The sequence below is a fragment of the Semicossyphus pulcher genome, unplaced genomic scaffold (genome assembly GCF_022749685.1).
Source record: "Semicossyphus pulcher isolate SPU_LCO1_2020_fin unplaced genomic scaffold, fSemPul1.0.p SCAF_1, whole genome shotgun sequence".
NCBI classification, from domain to species: domain Eukaryota; kingdom Metazoa; phylum Chordata; class Actinopteri; order Labriformes; family Labridae; genus Semicossyphus; species Semicossyphus pulcher.
In genome coordinates this window covers 18940627-18961663 of record NW_027211603.1, presented here as the reverse complement: position 1 = coordinate 18961663, position 21037 = coordinate 18940627, and the positions used below count along the sequence as shown (strand labels likewise).

General features: G+C 45.1%; 1 protein-coding gene across 1 annotated transcript in view; it reads right to left on the bottom strand.

Moving 5' to 3' along the window:
• The window catches only part of fto (FTO alpha-ketoglutarate dependent dioxygenase), a 113337-nt gene that overhangs the window by 80110 nt on the left and 12190 nt on the right, over nucleotides 1-21037 (bottom strand). The window contains exons 2-6 of the mRNA XM_069662174.1: nucleotides 13344-13421; nucleotides 11942-12971; nucleotides 9408-9533; nucleotides 5298-5377; nucleotides 4903-5046 (exon numbers count right to left, since the gene is read on the bottom strand). Of these exons, the coding sequence (XP_069518275.1) occupies nucleotides 4903-5046; nucleotides 5298-5377; nucleotides 9408-9533; nucleotides 11942-12971; nucleotides 13344-13421 (1458 nt within the window). The remainder of the gene's footprint in view (nucleotides 1-4902; nucleotides 5047-5297; nucleotides 5378-9407; nucleotides 9534-11941; nucleotides 12972-13343; nucleotides 13422-21037) is intronic.

The following is a 21037-nucleotide window of genomic DNA, read 5'->3' as shown; positions in this document are numbered from 1 at the left end:
TAGCCAGGTGTAGCCTATCTTTTCCTAAGTGTGTCTTTCTGTGCGCAGGTTTGTGTGTTTGTTCCCGTATATCCAGCAGTGTCTTTGCGTGTACATGTCTACAAAGGTGTGTGAGTGGCTTTTGTTAACGTCTGTGCATACTATTGCCAATGTGTATGTCAAAGATTGCCCCAATTGCCGCCAACATTAATGCGGAACGCTGTGAGATGCCCTCCCCCAAATCGTCCTACAAAGCATCATCCACCCAAAACAATGAGGAACCCATTTTATGTTGACGCAGAAAACTGTACAACACAAAACGTGGTTCAATGCAATGGAGTCACATGTCACATGGGACTCACAGCGCTATTGTTCCTTTTCTGAAAACTATTTTGTTTATTGTTCTTCTAACAGAGCATTAGCCCATGTAAACAACAGACCCTTTGTGGAGTGTGAACTCACAAAAAGTCACCACAGAATTTTTCTGGAATTTTTTGTTTCACTGACCTTGTTCATTTTATTTTATCCACTGTCATCCAACCGTGTCTCAACAATAATACTCATATACAACTTATTTGCGCTATCTAAAAGGATTTCTGGGACCATGAAACACTTTATTTTGAAGGTCTTGGTTAAGTATTAAAAAGTCAATCGGTCAGTGACTTAAAGATGGGACATAAACCCAACTCTCTAGTGTTGTTTTCAAGTGCTTTGTGAGATATTCACCCTCACATCTTCCTTGAACTCTTTGCTGGAGTGCAAGAACACGATAAATCCTGCATTGGCACACAGGATTGCAGCAAAGATAAAACAGGTGGCATACATTTTTTGCTCCAAAACATATAAGCTAATGCAATTTCATTATGTAAATGAGCCTAATGTTTGGGAAAAGGGTTGTCTCTTTTAATAAAACCAGAGTCTAGCTTCAGCCTTAAAGGGCCAGTACACTCCATCAGAACTGCATAGAATGGTTAAATGGCTTCCACGACTTGTCTTACAAGTCTACACATGTTTGCATTATCACCGTATTTGATCAATATCACGTTCAATAACTTGTTTTTTTACATTTTGTGCAATGAAAATTACGAACATTGAGCCAAAAATATTTTTGCAGCGATTGCTGAGATTTTCAAGTGGTCATTCTTCTGTGAAGCAAGTCACCTACCGTCTAGTTCCCCAAGCAAGTAAAAGGGCAAGAACTATTTGCACAAACAACTTGAATGAGGTCTGCCTCGGGTAGAAGCTGTTCACAGAATCATCCTGCCATTTGCCTCCAAAAGGCTCTGATCACAGCAGGGATGACATGCAAGGACTGGGGCATGTCAGGGAGAGTACACAGCCAGTGGCACTGCTCAGCAGCCTCTCAGTCACTCCATACAACCCACCCTTCAAAGAAATGTCATCCTTTATGGTCCCTTCAACACTCTCCAAATCCACTCCCCTTCGATCACTACAGCTCAAACACACAACAAAGCTGCCAACGCCGATATCGGACGTCCTTTTCTCTCTGTCAGTCCTTCCTTCCATCTCTCTGATTGTCTGTCTGTCCTTTAGTGAGAAGAAACCAACCTGTGTCTCCGCTTTGAGCCGACATGGCCGCCTGTTCCCCACTGCGCGGGCCAGTAGCCGCCACAAAGCAGGCCATCGAAAGCTACTGAGGAGCGCTGGCTACGTGGCATTTGGAGTCTGGCCACCCAGCTGAGAGTTACCAAGAGGGGAACTGGAACTAAATGCCACCTATCCATGCAGACAGATCGAAAGTGTGTGTGAAAGAGAGAGTGGTTGTTAGGGCTAGTTTTTCTCTGAGACGGCATGGGGGAGCGAGAGGGGAGCTAGTGGCTCCCCTGCGGCAGTGGCTGTCATCTCTCCAGGTGATGGACACACTAACTAAACATTAGCCCCACATTAGTCGCCCCGCCGCTGACCATGGCAACTCTGGAGTTGCCAAGTAGCCCCCTTTTTTCCCCATCTAATGAGGCGTGTTTTTTCCACACCTTCACGGTATTCCCCGAGCGGGTCCAATCAATTTCCGGACCAGGGCCCTGAGGTGGGAGCTGATGAGAGTGGGATCGATCCCATTCCGCCATCTTCTGTTTACCTTTCCCGGCCTCCGCACTGATCAGTGAGGAGAACTGGTCCCTACAGCTCTCTGTGAGCAACCAGGCACGCGATTTACACTCACTACACTAAAGCCAGGGCGGTCATACACAAGCTAGGTCATACTGGACATGCACAGATTGCTGTATCTATCATGGTTTCTATTATATTAATAGAATAGTCGTGTTTAGTTCTTCCTCCAAGGCCGCACATTTAGCTAGAGGTTGTCTTCCTGTCTTGGCTGTAACTGGAGGGGAGCTCCTTCTTTCATGACTTAAACTCAAACATAAAAAACAAAACACAACTCTTAAAGTGAACAATGAAAATGTCTCACATGAATTAAAAACAGGGTTTTAATCTGTGAAACAGAACAGGATTTACACGCACAAGCTACACACTGCACAGGTCCGCTTGCACCAGAATGTTTTGAGAAGTGATTTATAAGATTACAATGATATTGCCACCATAAGCCCCTCAGGAAAGGTGTTTGAAAGCCGAGCAAAGACCCGGGCGCCTGGGGATACACTTTGGCCTGAAAACAGGACACTGGAAGGTCACACACACCTGCTTCCACACAGTTTACTTTCTGCCAGAACATGTGGGAAAACCTTGTCCCTCCCTTCAATATTTACTGTGGGGGGACTAGCATCATTAGAGGGGGTCCCTCAGGGCACTCTGTCACACACCCACCTGGGAAGTGACACAGTGGCTTTAAATGAGACAAGACGTTTGCATCTGGGATTAGCATTTCAAAGCCAAACATGCACACAGGGGCCGCGTGGTGATGCTATGTTAGACTACCCCCCCGCAACCTAAGACAGGAGGTAAGATTAAAAGGAGACAGAGAGAGGGACTCTGCTTAACAAACAGGTGGGAACTTCACTTTTCTTCATTTCTGTCTCCGTCTCCCATCAACCCCTACTTCAACTCGACATCCCGCCCCATCCCCAAACACTCATACTCAGGTGGCACACGTTCTGCTTCATCATCGTCAGACCCGCCCACGTCTTCTGACAAGTGTCAACCTCCATTCCCCCCCCTCCTCCCATTGCACCACATTGCACAATATCCCTGGCGCGTCAGCTGGTGCTAGCTTGCTTTTTAGCACTTTTAAAGTAAAGGCCCATAAGGCACTGCTCAGGTCAGACTGCCTGCGCGTCTCAGGCTTGTTCGCTCCTCGGTCGTCCATGTCAAACACGACCCGCGCAATATGCACCCGCCAAGCGCCAAAGTGGGCTGCCATCATAAATATCCCCACCAACAATACATCATTTAAGTGGTTGTTCTGCTCTCGTGGGCAACTCCAAACAAATGGCCACATCGATCATTGTGAGTGCCAGGTAGGGTAGGTTTGAGCCCCCGAGAGCGGCACCCACCCCCCCCCACTCCTCAACTTAAACATTCACACTTACATACTGTAGACACACACACCTGCTCTTCTACAAATATAGCCGCCTGTTTTCCTAAATTAACCTGCCTTGCTCTCCTGGTGGGGGCCTGCGCTTGGTAATCCTGTGGCGCTATGCGGCAAAATAGCAGGTGTTGCTAGCTCAACTAGCGCAGCGCTCCTCCTCACCCAGACAGGCCTATTGTTTGGCAGTGCTGAATAATTAATATTGTCGACAACCTTTAAACAACCTTACGTCAGACTCATCTGTCATGCCGCCCCGCTGAGGGGCCTGGGTGCTTGCGTCGGCTAGGATGTGCGCTTTGAGCCCAGGGGTGCAAAGGGGGAGAGGTGAAGTGCTATATTAACTGTTGGCCCCGCGGCAAGCTAGCACAGGGGGCAGGCGGCTCCGCAAACTGCCCCTCACGTTCCTCTTTTCTGACCCCGCCGTATCCCTCAATACCCCGAGCCAGCATCACTCTAGTTGTTTGAGAAAAGGGGTGATCAAGGGGAGCGGGGCATGACTCCATCTTAAGATAACATATGGAGAGGCTATTGCAATACGATCCATCACAGGCCAGGACAAATGAGAACAACCTGGATTTTATACTGGAGGCATTAAACAAGCAGGTAAAAAGAAGGTGGAAAGCTGGCAAGCGCCCATTCTGCCGTTAACAGTTTTAACCTGCGATCAGAAGACTGCCAGTGTGGTCTGTAGGTCCCAGGATGCAGAGGAAAAGGGCACATCAAACCAGGATTAATGATTCAGGTTCTGCTGCTGCTATGTTTTGACACACTGCATAGCACAGTTTCAATAACTAATGCATTGCTTGTCAAGCAGATTATTTTACAATTCATGATCAGGGTAATCCATGACTTATAAATTGGATGGTGTGACGCTGTGTCAAAAATTTTGACCAGCTTATTGTACCGGAGATCCCCCGAAGAGTGTATCAATTATGGGTAGTGTGCTGTATGCATATGACGTACATATAGATCCCTTAATAAGATATTCATATGCCCTAATTATATATATATTCAATGACAACTTTATATTATCTACTGTGTTGCTGCGCTGATGATATCCCGTCAATTTCTCAGATGGTTCTCAGCCGTTTTTAACCTCCTTGGACCAGATGGGGGATTACTACAGCATCCGAGTGATTCGAATAGTGTCAGGCGGGTTAATGATCACAAAAATTCATTAAAACTTTAAAAGACTGGCTTCTGTCTAAACTTTATTGGCACATATTATTTTGTCCAACCAAACGTCAAATATTTCCAAACACTGTTCAGATCTGCTGCATAAATTGTAATAAGGACAAAAATAGGTTTCTACTAGTTAAACGTTAACGCTACACAGACTACAAACTAATGTTAATGGTTACACACACACACATACACACACATGAAATCAGAACACGTAAGCATGTCCCCACCTCGTTGTGAATCTCCTCACAATGCTGTAGCGTTGTGGGCTGCAGGGCCAGCAGGCTGTGGGAGCCCGTCTCTGGGTCAGTGTGCAGGTTGGTGAGGGCCTCTTGGCACTGCGACTGGATGTAGGTCAGGGTCCCACTGGAACACTGGGAAGAAAGGAACAGAGCCAGTGATATACATATAACAGCCACGCAAGGTGCATCACTAGACAATTTCTTTTTTTTAAAAGATACAACTTGGAGATCTTAAATTTACATTATTTTTGGATACATAAGCAAGCAGTGGTAACAAGGTACCAGCAGCAGCCCCTATTCAAACCAAAGAGGGCTGTGGGCGTGATTTTAAGCCTTTTTAAGATAAATTAGAATTTTCTCTTTTAAGCCTGTTGACTTCTTACCTCAGCCACTCTGTGTGTGGAGCTAAAGCGTGCGGTTTCTCCAGCCAGGACACAGTGCTGGTGAGTACTGTTCAGGTCATCTGATGAACACAGGGAAGAGAATTTCAGGACATGCAGACAAAAAAAGAGAACAGTGTAGAAAAGAAGAAAATATTCATCCATCATGAAAAAATTAAGCGTTGCATAAAGTAACAATAAAATAAGAGTTAAGGTTTTATGTTTTGTGGTTTTCATTAATAATAATAAAGAATAAAACAGAGCAGGACAAGAGAAGAATTGATTACAAAAGAAAAACAGATGAAAAGCAGGGTGGGAAAGAAACATGACAACTAAATCATCTTGTAGGCTCAGACAGATTGTGCCTGGTCCAGCACCCAATCAAATAGAATGAGCAGCATTGTACTATAATTTTAATTACCAAACAAAACCAGATCGCTCTCAATCTGTCAAGATGGAAGAGCCATACCAACAAACATTTGTCCAATATCTCGGAAGCTTTACAAAGAGGCCTTACTGCTGTTTCCTGTGTATCCCTCCATGTGTTTCTTTGTGTGTATAGATGTTTCTCAGCTCTGCCATTATTTGCCTCATACCAATAATTAATTTAGCCATGACAGAGCTGTCATTCACAGCACATGTGCATATTTACACCCGCCTTGAGCAAGAGTACACTGGCTAATGCCTGTGATTTGAAAGTCAAACAGCCAAATGCTTTGGGAGCAAGATATTATTGTTTGGTGGGAGGAAAAAAAAGATGGTGACAAACAAAACAACTTGCCGGTGTTTTCTTCACCCTGATGAGATTGTGAGGGATTAGGTCTCTGGGCAGAATTACTCTGCGTCTTTAAAACTGTTTATATCCAATAACAAATTATCTCCATCAATCTGCTCTTTTCTTGGCGCGTCTGATGCGTCAGTGGGATCAGGAGGGAGTCGAGGCAAACTCGATAACTGTAATAAATATTTATCTTTCTTTCAACCCCTGCGCCTGCTGCCACTTGTCCTCCTTTTCCAGGAAGCAGGCTTTTAAATATATTGGGTCAACTCTTTTCTCCAGTCCCCCTGTGCATTGGGAGCTGGAAATCTGATTATTGAACAGGCCCGGTGTCAGGACTTGCATTGTTCTTTTTTAACCACTGAAATTCCATTTGGGTGGAAATGATGGTGATTCAATTTGCCTCCAGCAGCTCAGACATTAGCAGTTCAAAAGGGCCAGCCGGCGACAAATGGTGCTGAAAAGACATTACGGTGTCTGTGGTTAGACACCATTGTAGTTTTCTTTTAATACCACAAAACTATCTATCATATGGTGTATGTCACTGAAACACTGGTGCAGTATATTTTAACACATGGTGTAGTGGTGGCTGCTCGATCTGTGTGTACTTGTGTGTGTTTGATACAGCAGGAGGGGCATTTCTTTCCTCCAATAAGCAGAAGGCTGCCTTCTTTGCATGTGTGTATTCTTGTGTGCGAGAGCTGTGCAATTTTATAGGTGCGTGCATATGTTCGTGCTTTGTGCCAAGTATTTAATTCAGGTAGACCGACAAAGCGACAGACAGCCAAGGACTGTGTGAGCCGCTATCGTTGTGCAGCAGTTGGCCTCTCAAGGGCGTACTCACCAAGTGGAGCATAAATCCCCACTGATCCGCGACAGTCAAGTCCCATTAGAATGGTCTGCACAACAGCCCATCACTCTATTATCATGGCTGGCCTGAAACTGACTGTTCTATTGTAAATCTTATCCAGCTAAAGGAGGTCGGCTTCAAGCCCTGTCAGGCTGAATATTAGGTACAGACATCGCCGCGCTCAGATGAAAACATCGCAGCTTCAAAGAGTCAACTTCAGGAATTCATTAAAACCTTCCTATTTCTTCTCTAAAAGAAAAAGATTCAGATTGACAAACACTTATTAGGAGCCTATTTAAAAACCACTATAACCACTTTAGCATAATGTGGCTAACTAACCTAACAGTCAGACAGATGTGTAACATGGTTAATGGACGTATTTGTTTACCTTTAAAAAAAAAGAATAATCATTTTTTCATCATATTTTTTTTACATCATTTTGTAGTAACCTATTAACATTGCATTGGGCAACTAATGACCTCCTGCTACATGTTTTCCTGATGCTAACAAAAATGCAATCTCTCGCCTGATGAAGTAATGCTAATTACTCCAAAATTAATTCGCTTATAATACAGTATTTGGGCTGCATGGTGGTGCAGTGGTTAGAGCTGTCGCCTCACAGCGAGAAGGTTCCTAGTTCGACTCCCGGTTTGGACAAAGTGGGCCTTTCTGTGTGGAGTTTGTATGTTCTCCCTGTGCGTGCATGGGTTCCCTCCGGGGACTCAGGCTTCCTCCCACAGTCCAAAGACATGCTTGTTAGGTTCATTGGTGACTCTAAATGTGAGTGTGAAAGGTTAAATGGACTGCGCCTTTCTAGTCTTGCGCCCACTCAAAGCTGATTTTACACTACATGTCACATTCACCCATTCACACATACATTCATACACTGTTAGCAAAGGCTGTCATCACGTTCACATGGCTATGCCACCGGGAGAAATTTGGGGTTCAGAGTCTTGCCCAAGGACACTTTGACATGTAGACTGAGGGAGCTGGGGATCGAACCACCAACCTTGAAGGATGACTGACCTCACCACTGAAGCCACAGCTGCCCTTAAAGGTTGTCTGTGTCTATGTGTCAGACATGTGATCAGTCCTGTACCCTGCCTCTCGCCCAATGACGGCTGGGATCGGCTCCAACCCCACGCAACCCTGAATATGATAAGTGGTATAGCTAATGGACGGATAATGGATAATACAGTATATGTATCCAGAATTTGAAGTAGTAGACTTTTAGAAGCACCAAATAATGAACAGACTTTAGCTCATGCTTTAATACCATAAGTTACCTGCAAAATGTCCCATTTTATGATCTACTTGGGAACACGCTGAACTATTGTGTACAGGCAAACATGTAGCAATATAAAACAATACACCGCCCAGTGAAACATGGGGTAAATATTGCATACAATGATTGTATGTTATGTAGTTGTATCTCATCAAAAAGACCTGCAGATCTCTTCAGTTACAGCCCCACCTTTACTCTCAGCTGAAACTTGTTGCAAATGCAAACAGTGCATTTATGGTTTAGAGTGCTCAGATAGAGGTTCATTGTCTTTATAAAAACACCGACAGCTCATGTGATTGCACAATAAATGAATATGTGTATATGTTGTTGGAGGGATTGGGGACAGTTTGGCTTGTGTGCAGATTTAAGGTTAGCAGGTGAAGGAGCAGTTTGGGACAGAGTGTACTGAATATCAGAGGAGGAGCGTGTCTACAGCCGCCCCGGGCCAACAGAGGGATAAAACAGCATGAAGAACGGGAAGAGAAGGCTGTGTTTAGGAATGTAAACATGGGTTAAATAAAAGTTGATTAAAGTACTTAAATATGGATTCTAAAGGTAAATAGAGTACAGTATTTAATAGATATTTGTTTGTAGTTAAATATATTAGATATAAATTGAGTTTAGCCAGTACTATTGATCTATGCAGAATTAAATAGTAAGGAGGCCTAACTTCTTGAATATGATGTGGATAAATGTCCTCACAGAAAGGATGAGACAGCGTGGAAGGTTCTCACAGGGCCAGAAGAGGAGGGTGGAGGTGTCTGCTGCAGCCAAAAGCATTAAGCTATGATTTATACCCTTGTGGCTCGCCGTCTGTCCTCTCCATAGAGACATCGTCAGCACTGGGTCACAGGACTTCAAATACTAACATTTGGTTTTCCTAACCTCTCTAATGCACACAATTTCATGGAACCTTAAAGCTCTGTGTTCGGGCCAAGTAACGCCTCTGACACACACACATGCTCTCACACACACACACACACAGACACCTCATCTCGTGCAGAGAGGGATACAAGAAGAGGAAAGAGCATAGGAGAGAGAGAGGGAGGCTGCCGGTGTTGGTCATTTGGGACGAGATACAAGAAACACTAAAAAACACATGGTAAAATAAGTGTTCCTTCCTCCAAACCAAACATGATGGGAGATGTGGCGTGTGAGTTGTAACGTGTTTACATGTGCGTGCGTGTTTATAAAGAGTACCTCTCATGTAATAGCAGTCTCCAGACTCCAGTGGCAGCATCAGGCCAGGTGTGTGGATGTCCCAGGCTACTTTGAGCCCAATCCTCCAGCACGCCTTCTCTCTGCTGCCTCCTTCACTGCTCTCACCTGTCAATCAAACACAGGGCAACTCAGTGTAACATTTGCATTTTGCATTTATATTCATATTTAAGGCTTTTGGTTTGAAAGTTTGAGCCATCATGATTTAAACTTAGTGAGAAAGTGCAGGTATTTAATAATTTATCAATTTACAATAAATGCTCATAAATAACATGTTTTGTCACCTCCGACAAAACAAGTACTACCTGGGTAATGTAGCGCTAAAACACTTAAACCATTTCAATGTATCAGCAGAGAACTGGCAGAGCCAACGTTAAATGAAATAAAGGATTACCACTTTAAATCGCAAGGAGCACTGTGATTAAATCCATACCACCCAAACAAAGGATGTAAGATGTAAGCCTTTGTCTCCGGAAAGTAAGAATCACTTAACAGCAGAGCAAAGATGATATGTGTTGCTGTGATCATATTGGCTGTTAGCACAGGATCGTTATGCCATCATTATGCTGTGCAAGAGGAAATAGTTGGATAAAAGCCCTTGATGTTGTTAAATGAGTGTGTGAGAGTGTGTTATTGGCCAGTAGGTATCCTATGATATTCCTGTTTCTGAACCCATTCACTGTAACCGCCTCCACTGCTCCTCTCTCTCCCTCCGTTCTTACATGGCACACTAAGAAAACAAGATTTGGCCTGGCTGGCCAACACCCTTCAGCAAAATCAATACTAAAGTCTTTCTGGGCCTCTCTGCCCCACAGCTGCCTTTTCCTTTGCTCAGCACGGATAAATAGTAACTTAATTTCCAGCCATTGTGCTCTGAGAGCCAGCTAATGACAGCACTCCCCAAGGCCTCAGGAATGGTGGAGGATCATCCTCCGTGCCGGAAAACGCTCAGTCGTGGCAGATTCCTTTGGATCAGCGCAGCTGGGAAAAACACCCCTAACAATTCTTGGGCCGAGGCGAAAAAAACAAAAACAAGGTGAGGCTGCTCAAAGGGGGAAAAAAGCCTCCAAAGGAAGTGTCATGCAAAATAGATCTGTACATCTAAGGTTCCTAACATGCTTTTTCTTTCTTCTCAGGGACATGCCTCTTTGTTCTCCCGAACAATAAAAAAAATTCAACTTATTGTGAAAGTGCAACATTCCTCAAGGTAACTATTTCATTAGCCGGGTTCTGGGAGTTCAGAGGCAGCCACCTGAATATCGCTCTATGGTGCCGCAGTCACACTTTCCTCTCTAAAGTCTGGAGCTGTGGGGTCGTTCAGGACTAGAAAAGACACAGCTGCTAAGCACGGCAAGGTGTTATGCCACAGTGTTTGAAGCCCGTGTTCACAGGGTCAAAGTTGAAATGGCCCAGAACAAATCGTTGAAGCAGACCTCTGGAGCAGGTGTTTCTGGTTAAGAAACCGCAATGAAGAAAGCCCAGATATGAAAGTGTGTTGGGATGTCAGAGCAGTTGGTTCATGTATGAAACTGTGAAATTACATTTTCAAGACAAAGTGGAGACTGTGACGAGCTCCCACCTCTAACAGTTCAGTACATGTACTGTATGTTTGCTGAGCTACAGCTGCAGCTTTATCTCCCCCCACAAGAGGAAATCATGTTTTGCTCTCCTTCCAGACTCTGGAACGTTTTTCTTATATCTACTAATTTTGGTAAATACTGATAATATATATAAAATATATGATTTTTGTTCGTGAATGTCGCCACAGACACCCAGTCCATAATAATACTATATACTGCAGATGGCTTTCGTCAGCTTATTAAATAGAAAAAGTTACAGATTATACCTTTAAGTCGTATACGCTCTAGAAAGCAAAGTACTCCCCTCACTGATATTCTCCACTATCACAATCAGCGAGTACCATCAGCTCTAGAAAGAGTGCACGTACTCTAATTAGGAGACATGGCATTATCCATACAGTACAGTCGAGGAACACTTATCAAAGCGGGGCTCATTATTCCATATCAGATAATTGCACATCGATCATTTCTCGGGGAAATGATTTAGATGAGATGCGGCGTGTGTGATAAGGCCTGTTTGTTAGACTGCCGCCATTGAGCGCATGTTAAGAGCTCAGATCCAAACGTCTGTGATCTCCCAACGCACGTCTGCGATAAGGCTGTCAGCAGCAAGCCGGCGATGACATTTGATAATGCCCTGACACTATCTCATAGATGGATCTGATGGTTGCCTCACCAGAGGCCATGTCTACAGATGCTACAGCGCTGCTTTAGGGCCATAATACACAAGGTTAGCTGCATCTGATCCACCATAAAGAAAGTGAGATAAGTTGATGGGATTTAGGAGTGAAAAAAAGGAATCTTAATTTCACAGTAACATGCTAAAGATGAGCATTACACACTTTGAGGTTATGCGTTAAAGTGTTAAATAAAAGATTCTAAAGTGTTAAATATGCGATTATCTCAGTTATGAGCTCACTTCGGTTTGACTCTTACCTTTGTCATCATGACAGCTGTAGCTGTAAACAGCCACTGGTGAATGACTGATGAGGTTCTCATCGTGGTGCCACCCTACCGCCATTTTCCCCATGCCATAGTAGGGCTCCTCTTTGAGCTGGCTCATAGCTGCCGGGTCCATATAGTTGAGTAAGGTGACATTGAACTTGACGGGACCGGTGCAAACCTGCGGAGGACTCGGCTGGGAACAGCCCTGCCCGCTCGCCTGTTCCTCCTTGTCCTCAATGTGGTAATCTGACAAGCTGTGCTTGAGTTGGGCCACTGGTTTCTCATGGAGTCCAACATGCTTAGTCTGTGAGGTGCTGCTGGTCTTAGCAGCCCAGCCGGGTAGCTTTCCTTCACTGTGTTCTGTCCCTGTTGTGACACACATGAGACTGGGTTTGACCTGGGAGGACTCCCCCTCCTCACTGCTGTGTTTGGACTCAGTCTCCCATTCTCCTTCTTGTTTTGAGCTAGAACAGCCTTCATCGCTGTGCTTTGACTCAATGTCCCACTCCTCACTGTGCTTGGACTCCGTGTCCCCCTCCTCACTTTGTCGGGACTCAGAGTCCGCTCCTTCACTGTTCTTGGAGTCTTCACTGTGTTTAGACTCTGTGTCCAACTCTTCACCTTGTTTGGCCTCTGCCTCCCCCTTTGCACATTGTGTCAGCCTGTCTCCTTCCTTCAGCTGGGACACATCAGAGCAGAAGAAGGTGTTAAGCTCGCACAATGCCTTGCAAGCAGCCCTCAAGTCGGGGTCACAACACTTTTGTCCTTTGGCCTCAGTGTCCTCGCTGTGCCAGGGGATGGCAAAGAGCCGCGTGTCCAGGTAGCGATAGGTGTGGCCCGGCTCACCCAGCAGGGCCCGTGACACAGCGGTGAATACATCTCGGTCACGCACACGAACCAAATCCCTCAGGAGGCAGCCCTTCCTTCTCAGGGTGAGCAGAGCTCCCTGCACCCGGCCATGGAGCTCAACAGGCAGTGAGCAGGATCTCCTCAGAACCAGGCCCGAGTAACTGGAGTCCCACTTTGAAACACAAGACATTCATATCATAACAGGAGGATCATAACATGCAAAAACATCCTACATAAAAAAACATTACAGTCTCTCTTGAGTATTACACTGTACAGGCCTTTAGCTGCAGGTTAGTTGGTAAAGAGCTGCCAGCCCTTTAAGTTAGAGCTATAGGCCTTATTATTAGTATTATATTGAAGAGTGGTACTTCAATCAATCAATCAATCAAATTTTATTTGGATAGCGCCAAATCATAACCAGGGTTATCTCGAGACACTTAACAGAAAGAGCAGGTCTAGACCGACTCTTTGTTAAGTTATTTAAAGAGAGGCCCAACATGAATCCACCATGAGTAGCACTTAGCAATTCGGCACACTTGCTCACCAGTTGCTGATATCCCCGATCTGGTGGTCCAAGAAAGGGGATCTTCTGGTCCCCTAACTCCTGCAGGAGCCTCCGCCTCTGTGGAAAAGAAAACAGTAAAATAAGCTAAGAATCAGCAAGTAGCTATTGTGTATTCTACATTAAAATATCAACCTTCTAACACAACATTAATGTTGTGTATCAACAGAGTTATCAAAGAAATCTGTGAACCTTTTTTAGTGTGAGAAATACAATAACAAAAGATCCTGGAGTGTGGGGAATAACAAACTGAATCATGAGGTGTTTATGGATCACATTTTACATTCGTACAAATGCTGCCCTCAGAACTACCTGTGATATCACAGGCACCTGGTGACCAGTCCTTTTCATTGACGTCTCACATTTCTATGATTTTGTGAGGGCTGCCGTGGGGGTTCCTCACAACCTTATAAAAGATGCCCTGTGCCATACAGAGCTCCTCTAATAAAAACATCAACCTGGTGGAGGGATCAAAGTGCTTTTCATTGGGATGAATTCCATTCTGACCTGTAAATCCAGTGGCAACTGGCATAAAAACTATATGCCCAAATAAATTTCACAACTATTTCCCCACCCTGCCTCTTCTTGCCCCGCTGTATGCGCACAAACATATGTGCGCTTAGGCCCTGTGTCCACATAGCGCCTTTTTCTGAGCGCCAGCATCTTTTTTCAATTGTTCTCAATGAAGACAGAGCGTATGCGGCCGCTGCACCCAGCGTAATTTTTCAGAGCATTCAAGTTGAAAATCTCTGAAATTGTCAAAAAAGGTTCTGGTGTCATCACAGCCGCTTTTTTTTCAGGCAACCAATCAGATGGGACGCCACTCGTCACCCTGGTTACCACCAAACATGGAGGAGCAACTTGTTTTGGCCGTTTCGGTCCACTCAGAGCTGTACATATGTCAGACAAACAGTATCACAATAGAGACCGAAAAGCCCATTTGTGGGAGCAGATCAGCCAGACACTAATGTAGTGTTGTGGTTTTATCGCCCTACACGTTGAAAGCTTGTTGTTAACTGTGTAGTAAATTAAAATGATTATCATAGAAACAAAACCTGTGTGATGCGTTTTTTCTCTTATCGCACAAGCGCTTCCTCCCTGCGCCCTGCCACCATTTTCCGCCAGAAAAAGGCGCTCTGTGGACACGGGGCCTTAGAGGTGAGGACCTTATATTCAATTCCCACAGGTGCACACACACAGCATGCCTCTGCGTCACTGTGTCACTGACATGCCATTTTCTTTAAAAGTTTTGCATCAATGGCCGGTGCATAAACCACCAAGAAGTTTAAGGAGAACCAACTCTGTATATTTCTGAGACATTTACAACAAGCGTCTCACATTTCTTCGGCCCTAATAATGCCAAAGGCCTCATGTGGCACACCGCAGGGGACACACGACCCGGCTGCCAAGATATGTCCTGACTTTGAGAGTGAAATAAAACGTCCTGTTGGTAACATTTAAGTGCAGGTATAAAAAGATGTGTGTCCTAACTCGAAAGGGGGGCTGGTTAAAAGAGAGGACAAGCGGTGAAAGTGTGTCCATTAAAGACAGAAGGCAGAAGAGATCCCAATATTGGAGGCAGAAGAAACGGGAGGGCATCAGATTTAACGCAGTTTGGTGGATTTACCTTCAGGGCTGCATCTTTACCTTAGGCTAAACAACACAACACCTGCTGAAAGTTTTCTTAAAGGATGCACATGAGTGTACAGGCCTTCCAAGTTATTCTGGAACAAACAAAAACAGACTTGCAGACAGTTGGAATCTAAAAAACAAAACAACATGCACTATTCATGGCCAGACTGCATTCAAAGGCTGCTGGAGGAAATTGACAACCTGACACACATTCGATGGTGTCAAACTCTGACTCATGACAGAAGCTCAAGATATCAAGGTGAGGCTCTGGGCTACAGTTGTATATGTGAATGTGTCTGTGTGTGTGTACTGTGAGTCTCCATATCCTGGCATCCATCTACTGTACATGTGCGCATGTGTGCTCATAAGAAACATCATTACAGTCTGCTTTAGTCAAAGCGCACAAACCACTCCTGCGTAAACAAGCACAAAAGTGTGTCTTCATGCTGTTTGTGTGTGTGTGTATGGCTCCAGTAGACACACACACATTAATGCCCATCCTAAGAAAACGCGCAGCCGGGGTAGCGAGCGTGATGCCTCAACCCCAATCGCACACAAGCAGGGCTGTCACACACATGTCAAATACATCAAGCTGCTCAGAAATTCCACAGAAAAAAAGGAAGACAAGAAGTTAGCAGAGCCCTCTGAAGCAGATGGAGCCTCACGGTATCAGAGGGCCGCTGTGTCTGTCTTCCTGTCTCTGTGTCTGCACCTGATTCTAGAGAGAAGAACCACGAGGCGCAAAAAAGGTCTGCGTTTCCACTCAGACCCAAGAAACGAGATTACCAATCCCATAATAACACGGATGCTTCACGGTAGCCGTGCCAACCGTCTGCGCTGAGTGATATATCTGATGCTTTTTTTAATCTCTCTCTTCCTTGATGGGATTATTCCCTCAGCCGGACTGTTTATCACAGAAAAACACATTAGGTAGAATAGAACTCAATTGGTTTGCTTTGATCTCGGCCTATAAGAGATACCAAACTGTGTACCGTATATTTATTAATTTCATTTATTCCCCATCTGTGACACTTCAGCGGACACTTTCTTCAAAGCGTTCTTTGCAGAGTAGATTAATGTCCAGCGCTTAGCATCAATGGCTCAAAATAGCCAGATAACTCTGCCGCTGCGGGGATAAAAACACTTCCTGTCTAACTTGTGTTTGCCCCAGAGGGTCCATTGGAAGGAGGACACAGGAGTCCCACTAGACTTGAGCAGACTTTGTTGATGCATCAAAAACTGGAGGTAAAAACTGCAGTGAAGATTGTTTGATAAGAACAAGTGTCTCCCCATGTTTTCCAGGCACTTTCTGGTTAGTTATATTTTGTAAGATGGACTTCTAAGTAAAATGAGAGGCAAGACTTCGTCCATATTTCTTTGTGGCCTTCCCCAAAGCAGGGCAGCCCTTTCTCCTCAATTCCAGGTGCCTCAGACTTCAGACAGACGGAAAAGCTTGGATCTCAAATAGGCCTTGTGCTCCCCGAGGATGACGTGATGAGAGATAGCTGTGTAATAGAGCTCCATGTTTAAACAGCAGGCCATTGGTACTTGTGTGACACCCACTTTCAGAACTGGTCCTCTTCAAAAGTGATGGTGAATCAACAGTTTTGACAAGTCAGCTGTAAAACGCCCGACTCAAACAACCAGACTACCAGCGCACATCAAAGGTGCATCCGCCCCGGGTCCATTTGGCACCGGATCGGAGAATGTAGGGAGCTTGTGTGAAGCAACACAGGGCGTAGAGAAGGGCAGGGAGTGTCCAACAACACCAGAACATTTGTGTATGCATGTGTGATACACAGACAGAGAGAAATAGTTGAATTCAGCTTTGAACTTATAACTGAGGAAATACATTCATATGGAGAGCAGTTTAAGATATGAATCAAAACAGTAGTCGAGTTTCTCCATGAAGGTGACTATAGTTTGAAGTCTACCTCATCTTCAGGGTATGACACTCACTTGAACTATGGTGAGATAACCCAGCACCTACGTGCCACCACACACAAATACACCAAGCACTCGCATACCCAAGCGCACAAGCAGTGAAGTTCAACTTTTGCTGCAGAGTTTTGTCAATTCAGCGCCTTTTATCTTTAGAAATATGCAACTAAAAATAAGTCTATCCTTACCACAAACTGAACAACAACAGCTCTAGCTCTGGTCGCAATGTTGGAAATGGCCTTTGCGACTATTTACACAGCTTCTTCATTTCATGCATGCCACACTAAGAAAACATTCAGGGCAAAGATTAACCGTCTCTCACTTCTTTGTGACGTTTTGTTTACAGCCGCTTCATGTAAGAATACCAGCTAAAAGTTTGTGACTCTAACCGAGCTGACAGGTCAATGGCTAACTGGAATGTGCGGGGGCGTCGGTAATGTGTAACCCCGTGACACCGCGATCCTGCTCGGGAGCAGACCATGAATATGAATTGGACTGTAGGAGTCAGAGGTTAATCAGAAGGATGTGTCCACAAACAAAAAAAAGTGGCTTTAAGCGACCTGCCTGTAATTTTTTTCTAGATAATCTTTATTATCCTGACATGTTATTACAGATTCAGTTCAAAATGTAGGTCTAGCCTACATTTGCAAATCATGTGTAATGCCAGGTCATCCATCCGAGCTCGTTCAACAATATGGATCAGATGTTTATGTCAATTATTAAGAACATAATCCTCAACTTGTTTATCATACAATTTTAGACACTTCTTTTGTTGTGTTTCACTTCACAAATAAAGTAAGACAAAAATATACCCAGCCGTATACTGAGCCATTAACCACTGCATATTATTCAGTGAGGTGAACATTCTGTATATATCGACAGACACGTTTAGCATGTGTTCGGCGGGGGTCCGCAGGTGGGGTAAGTGATGACAAATGGCAGACAGGCCGGCCCCGGCCCGTTAATTGTTGTTGGAGGCTGAGGCCCACATTGTTCATTTCACCTCGCGACAGGTCGGCGGGGGACGTGATCATTAATATAGGAACATTTCCATCCATCTACCTGAACAAGGGGCCAGTCATTTAAAGGGCCGGCGCTGGGGAGACCTTTCACGCCCTGTTTATAACACTGATCTAAGCACATTACCAGAGCTGCAGGGGACAACTGCCAGTCATTAATTAGACTCGCACACATACACACACGTAGAGTGTTACCGCCCTTATTGGCACTCAGTCACATTTGAAAAATGTCAAACGTGCAGGATAACAAACATGAACACACACTGATGTGCCATTCTAATTTAACATGCAAAGGTGCTGTCCAATTCCCTCTTTGTGTACACTTTCTCTATTACAGCCACATTTCCATACCAGAGTACGGTTAATTGTGTCAGGTGGAGGGTGAGTGTGCATGCGTGTGAGAGATGAAAAGAGAAAGTAGCGGACATCATCTGTTTTTTGACCTCTCCCTCTCTCCGTCTCTCCGTCTCTCTCCCTGCACCTGTCAGGCTTACAGCGAGACCCAGGTTTCCAGATCAATCATTCAAAAGTATTTACAAATGCACACAGCCAGACGCAGACATGCAGGTTGGCACATGGCCACTCTGTTTAAGTGCTTTTCAATGTGTCTGTGGTGTCAACATCTATTTCACACTTATCTACAGCTCAAAGGGGGAAAAAAGATGTTTCTGTGACCTTTAGCAGGTGTCAAATCTGGAGCGGAGAAGAAAAGAGGAAAGGACGGGAAAAAGAGAGGAGGGAGGTTTAAGAGATCTGTCGATGTATGGCTTACATAACCTTTTTATTTATCCGGGAGAGATTGATTGAGCATGCTCTTTATCAGAAACATACTAGCAGCTTCACACTCGCATACTTACACAATTTCACCCACAGCAGCTTCCCAGAACATCTAACGATTTCTGGCATCTATAAAAAGTCTCTCTGTTCTCTGCTGGAGGAACATCTTGTTCAAGGGCATCTTGAAGTTCACACCCAGCGCAGGATTCGAACTAGCAGCCTCGTCGTACGTCCGAAGAGCCTTTATCACCACTGATATGCAGGGGCCGTTTGCCATTTTGCCCTAATTGTTGGTTTGCTGCCGGGCCGTAATGTTTCCATTAAGATTATGTCGATCGAAAAAGCTTTTTAGTTTTCACCTTCAAATTACAACATGCTTTCATGAGGTCAGCTGTTTTCCATGTGGATTGGCTCGTTTTAATGCAGACGCAGTCCCTTGGTATTCAGGCAGGGCCCGGTACAGTGAGGGGGAAGTCGGGGGAAAGAGTGAGAAAACGAGGAAGGAGACGAGAGGAAGGAGAGCGTTGATTGAAAGACCGTGATTAGCAGTTTTCAGCGGGGCACCAGGGCCACTGAGTTGTTCTAACGGGGTTGTCGCGTCTCGAGGTGCAGTCAAGGAGAAGTCAGCGCTTTAGAGAGCTCCCTCGATTTCTCCATTTCCCCCCTCCCTCCCTCATTTGCTCTCACCACCCAGCCACACTTTTCCTGCCCCTCCAAAAAAAATCAATATGGCTGTGCAAAGTGCAGCTTGGCCCAAGGGGGAGGGCCGGCTCGCTGTAGGGGCTAGATGCGGAGCTTAAAGGGAGGACAAGAGGCGTCCTCCAGGCCTGTCCCACAGGCAGTGTCAAGGACAGACCTGAGAACCAAAGGACTGAGGCCAACAGATTGCCCTTCCCCTTCTCTCTCTCTCTCTCTCTTTTTCTCTGCTGGTCCGGCTTGGTTAGCTCAGCGGGGCAGAAGAGATCGATAAGCAGGTGGAGCGTTTAAAATCCCCGGCTCTGGTGGCTGACGTTACGCTCCTTAGAGCACAGTAGACCAACACATCGCTCAGGGCGGAGCAGCTGGATGGATGGATGGATGAGTGGGTGTATGGTGGTCGCACCTAGTCAGTGAAAGGTTTGTGATTTGTGACAATAAACAATTCAATAGCACTTAGACATACACAGTGTCTGAGGGATGTAGAGCCACACTGCCATTGTCTCAACATGTCACAGATCACAAAAACTCAGGCAGGTCAGACGGACACTGAATGTATAGTGTAAAAAATGGCCTCAAAAAAAGGACACCAGGCATCTGCTATCATTGTCAACAGCAGTGTTCCTCATTTCCATACAGTAGGCTCGACGGAGACGCCTGCACATGATGTGGATGAAGTGCGCGAGGAGGATTTCAGTCCTGCCGCGTGTCTCCTCGTGTGAGTGACTGATCACAGTAGAAGTGGCTTGTGTCTCTAATCCGGTACCACTGTTAGACAGTGCAAAGACCCGGCTCTGTGTACTGCGGAGCGGGTTGATCAAACCCATCATGTGACAAGCAACCTCTTCAAATGACGATGATTTCCCAGCTCTGTGTCCTTTCGGCTCCATATTAGATCATCTTCTGACACCGCCGAGTCTGGTACTTCATCTGGGATAAAGATGATGTGCAATCCGACCGGAGGGGCTGGGAGTCAAGGGTAAACGAGGGGCTAAGACAGGGGGGACTGCGCCGGATTGGTTGACAGCTGTGACAATTATCATGTGGAATATTATAACCTTATGCTAAACATAAGGTTTTATACAGTACGATGCTTGACAAAACGCATCAAGGATATATTACCATCACATCAGCTGTATGTCACGTTCAGGCACAACACGTAAAATGAGCCATAGTGGAGGAAAAGAATATCTGAGGACCAGTCTACAAATCAAATGTAGAGACAATCCTGTCATCTTCAATTTGTCCAAGGGTAGCGCCAAGTTGCCAATCCATCAAAGTATGACAACCATTTGTTAGGACTGATCTTTGAATATGTTGTGATTAACTAGAGCTCGAGCAGTGGCCTAAATATATTTGCTGACAATCACCAAAGCCACTAGAAAAACATATGGCTCAAAACGGATGTGTACTGAACATCTAGGACAGGTCTAATTCTCTCTCATGTAGTCTTTGACCCAGATAAACTGGCATTATGATGCGACCTGAGATTAATATTGAATTACGGAGCGGATATCATTTGTGGCTGTTTACACGACCGCCGGCCTGTCTTCCTGGAATCCTGAAGAAGATAAGTTTGCTATAATGGCATTAGCCAAATCCTGAAGTATA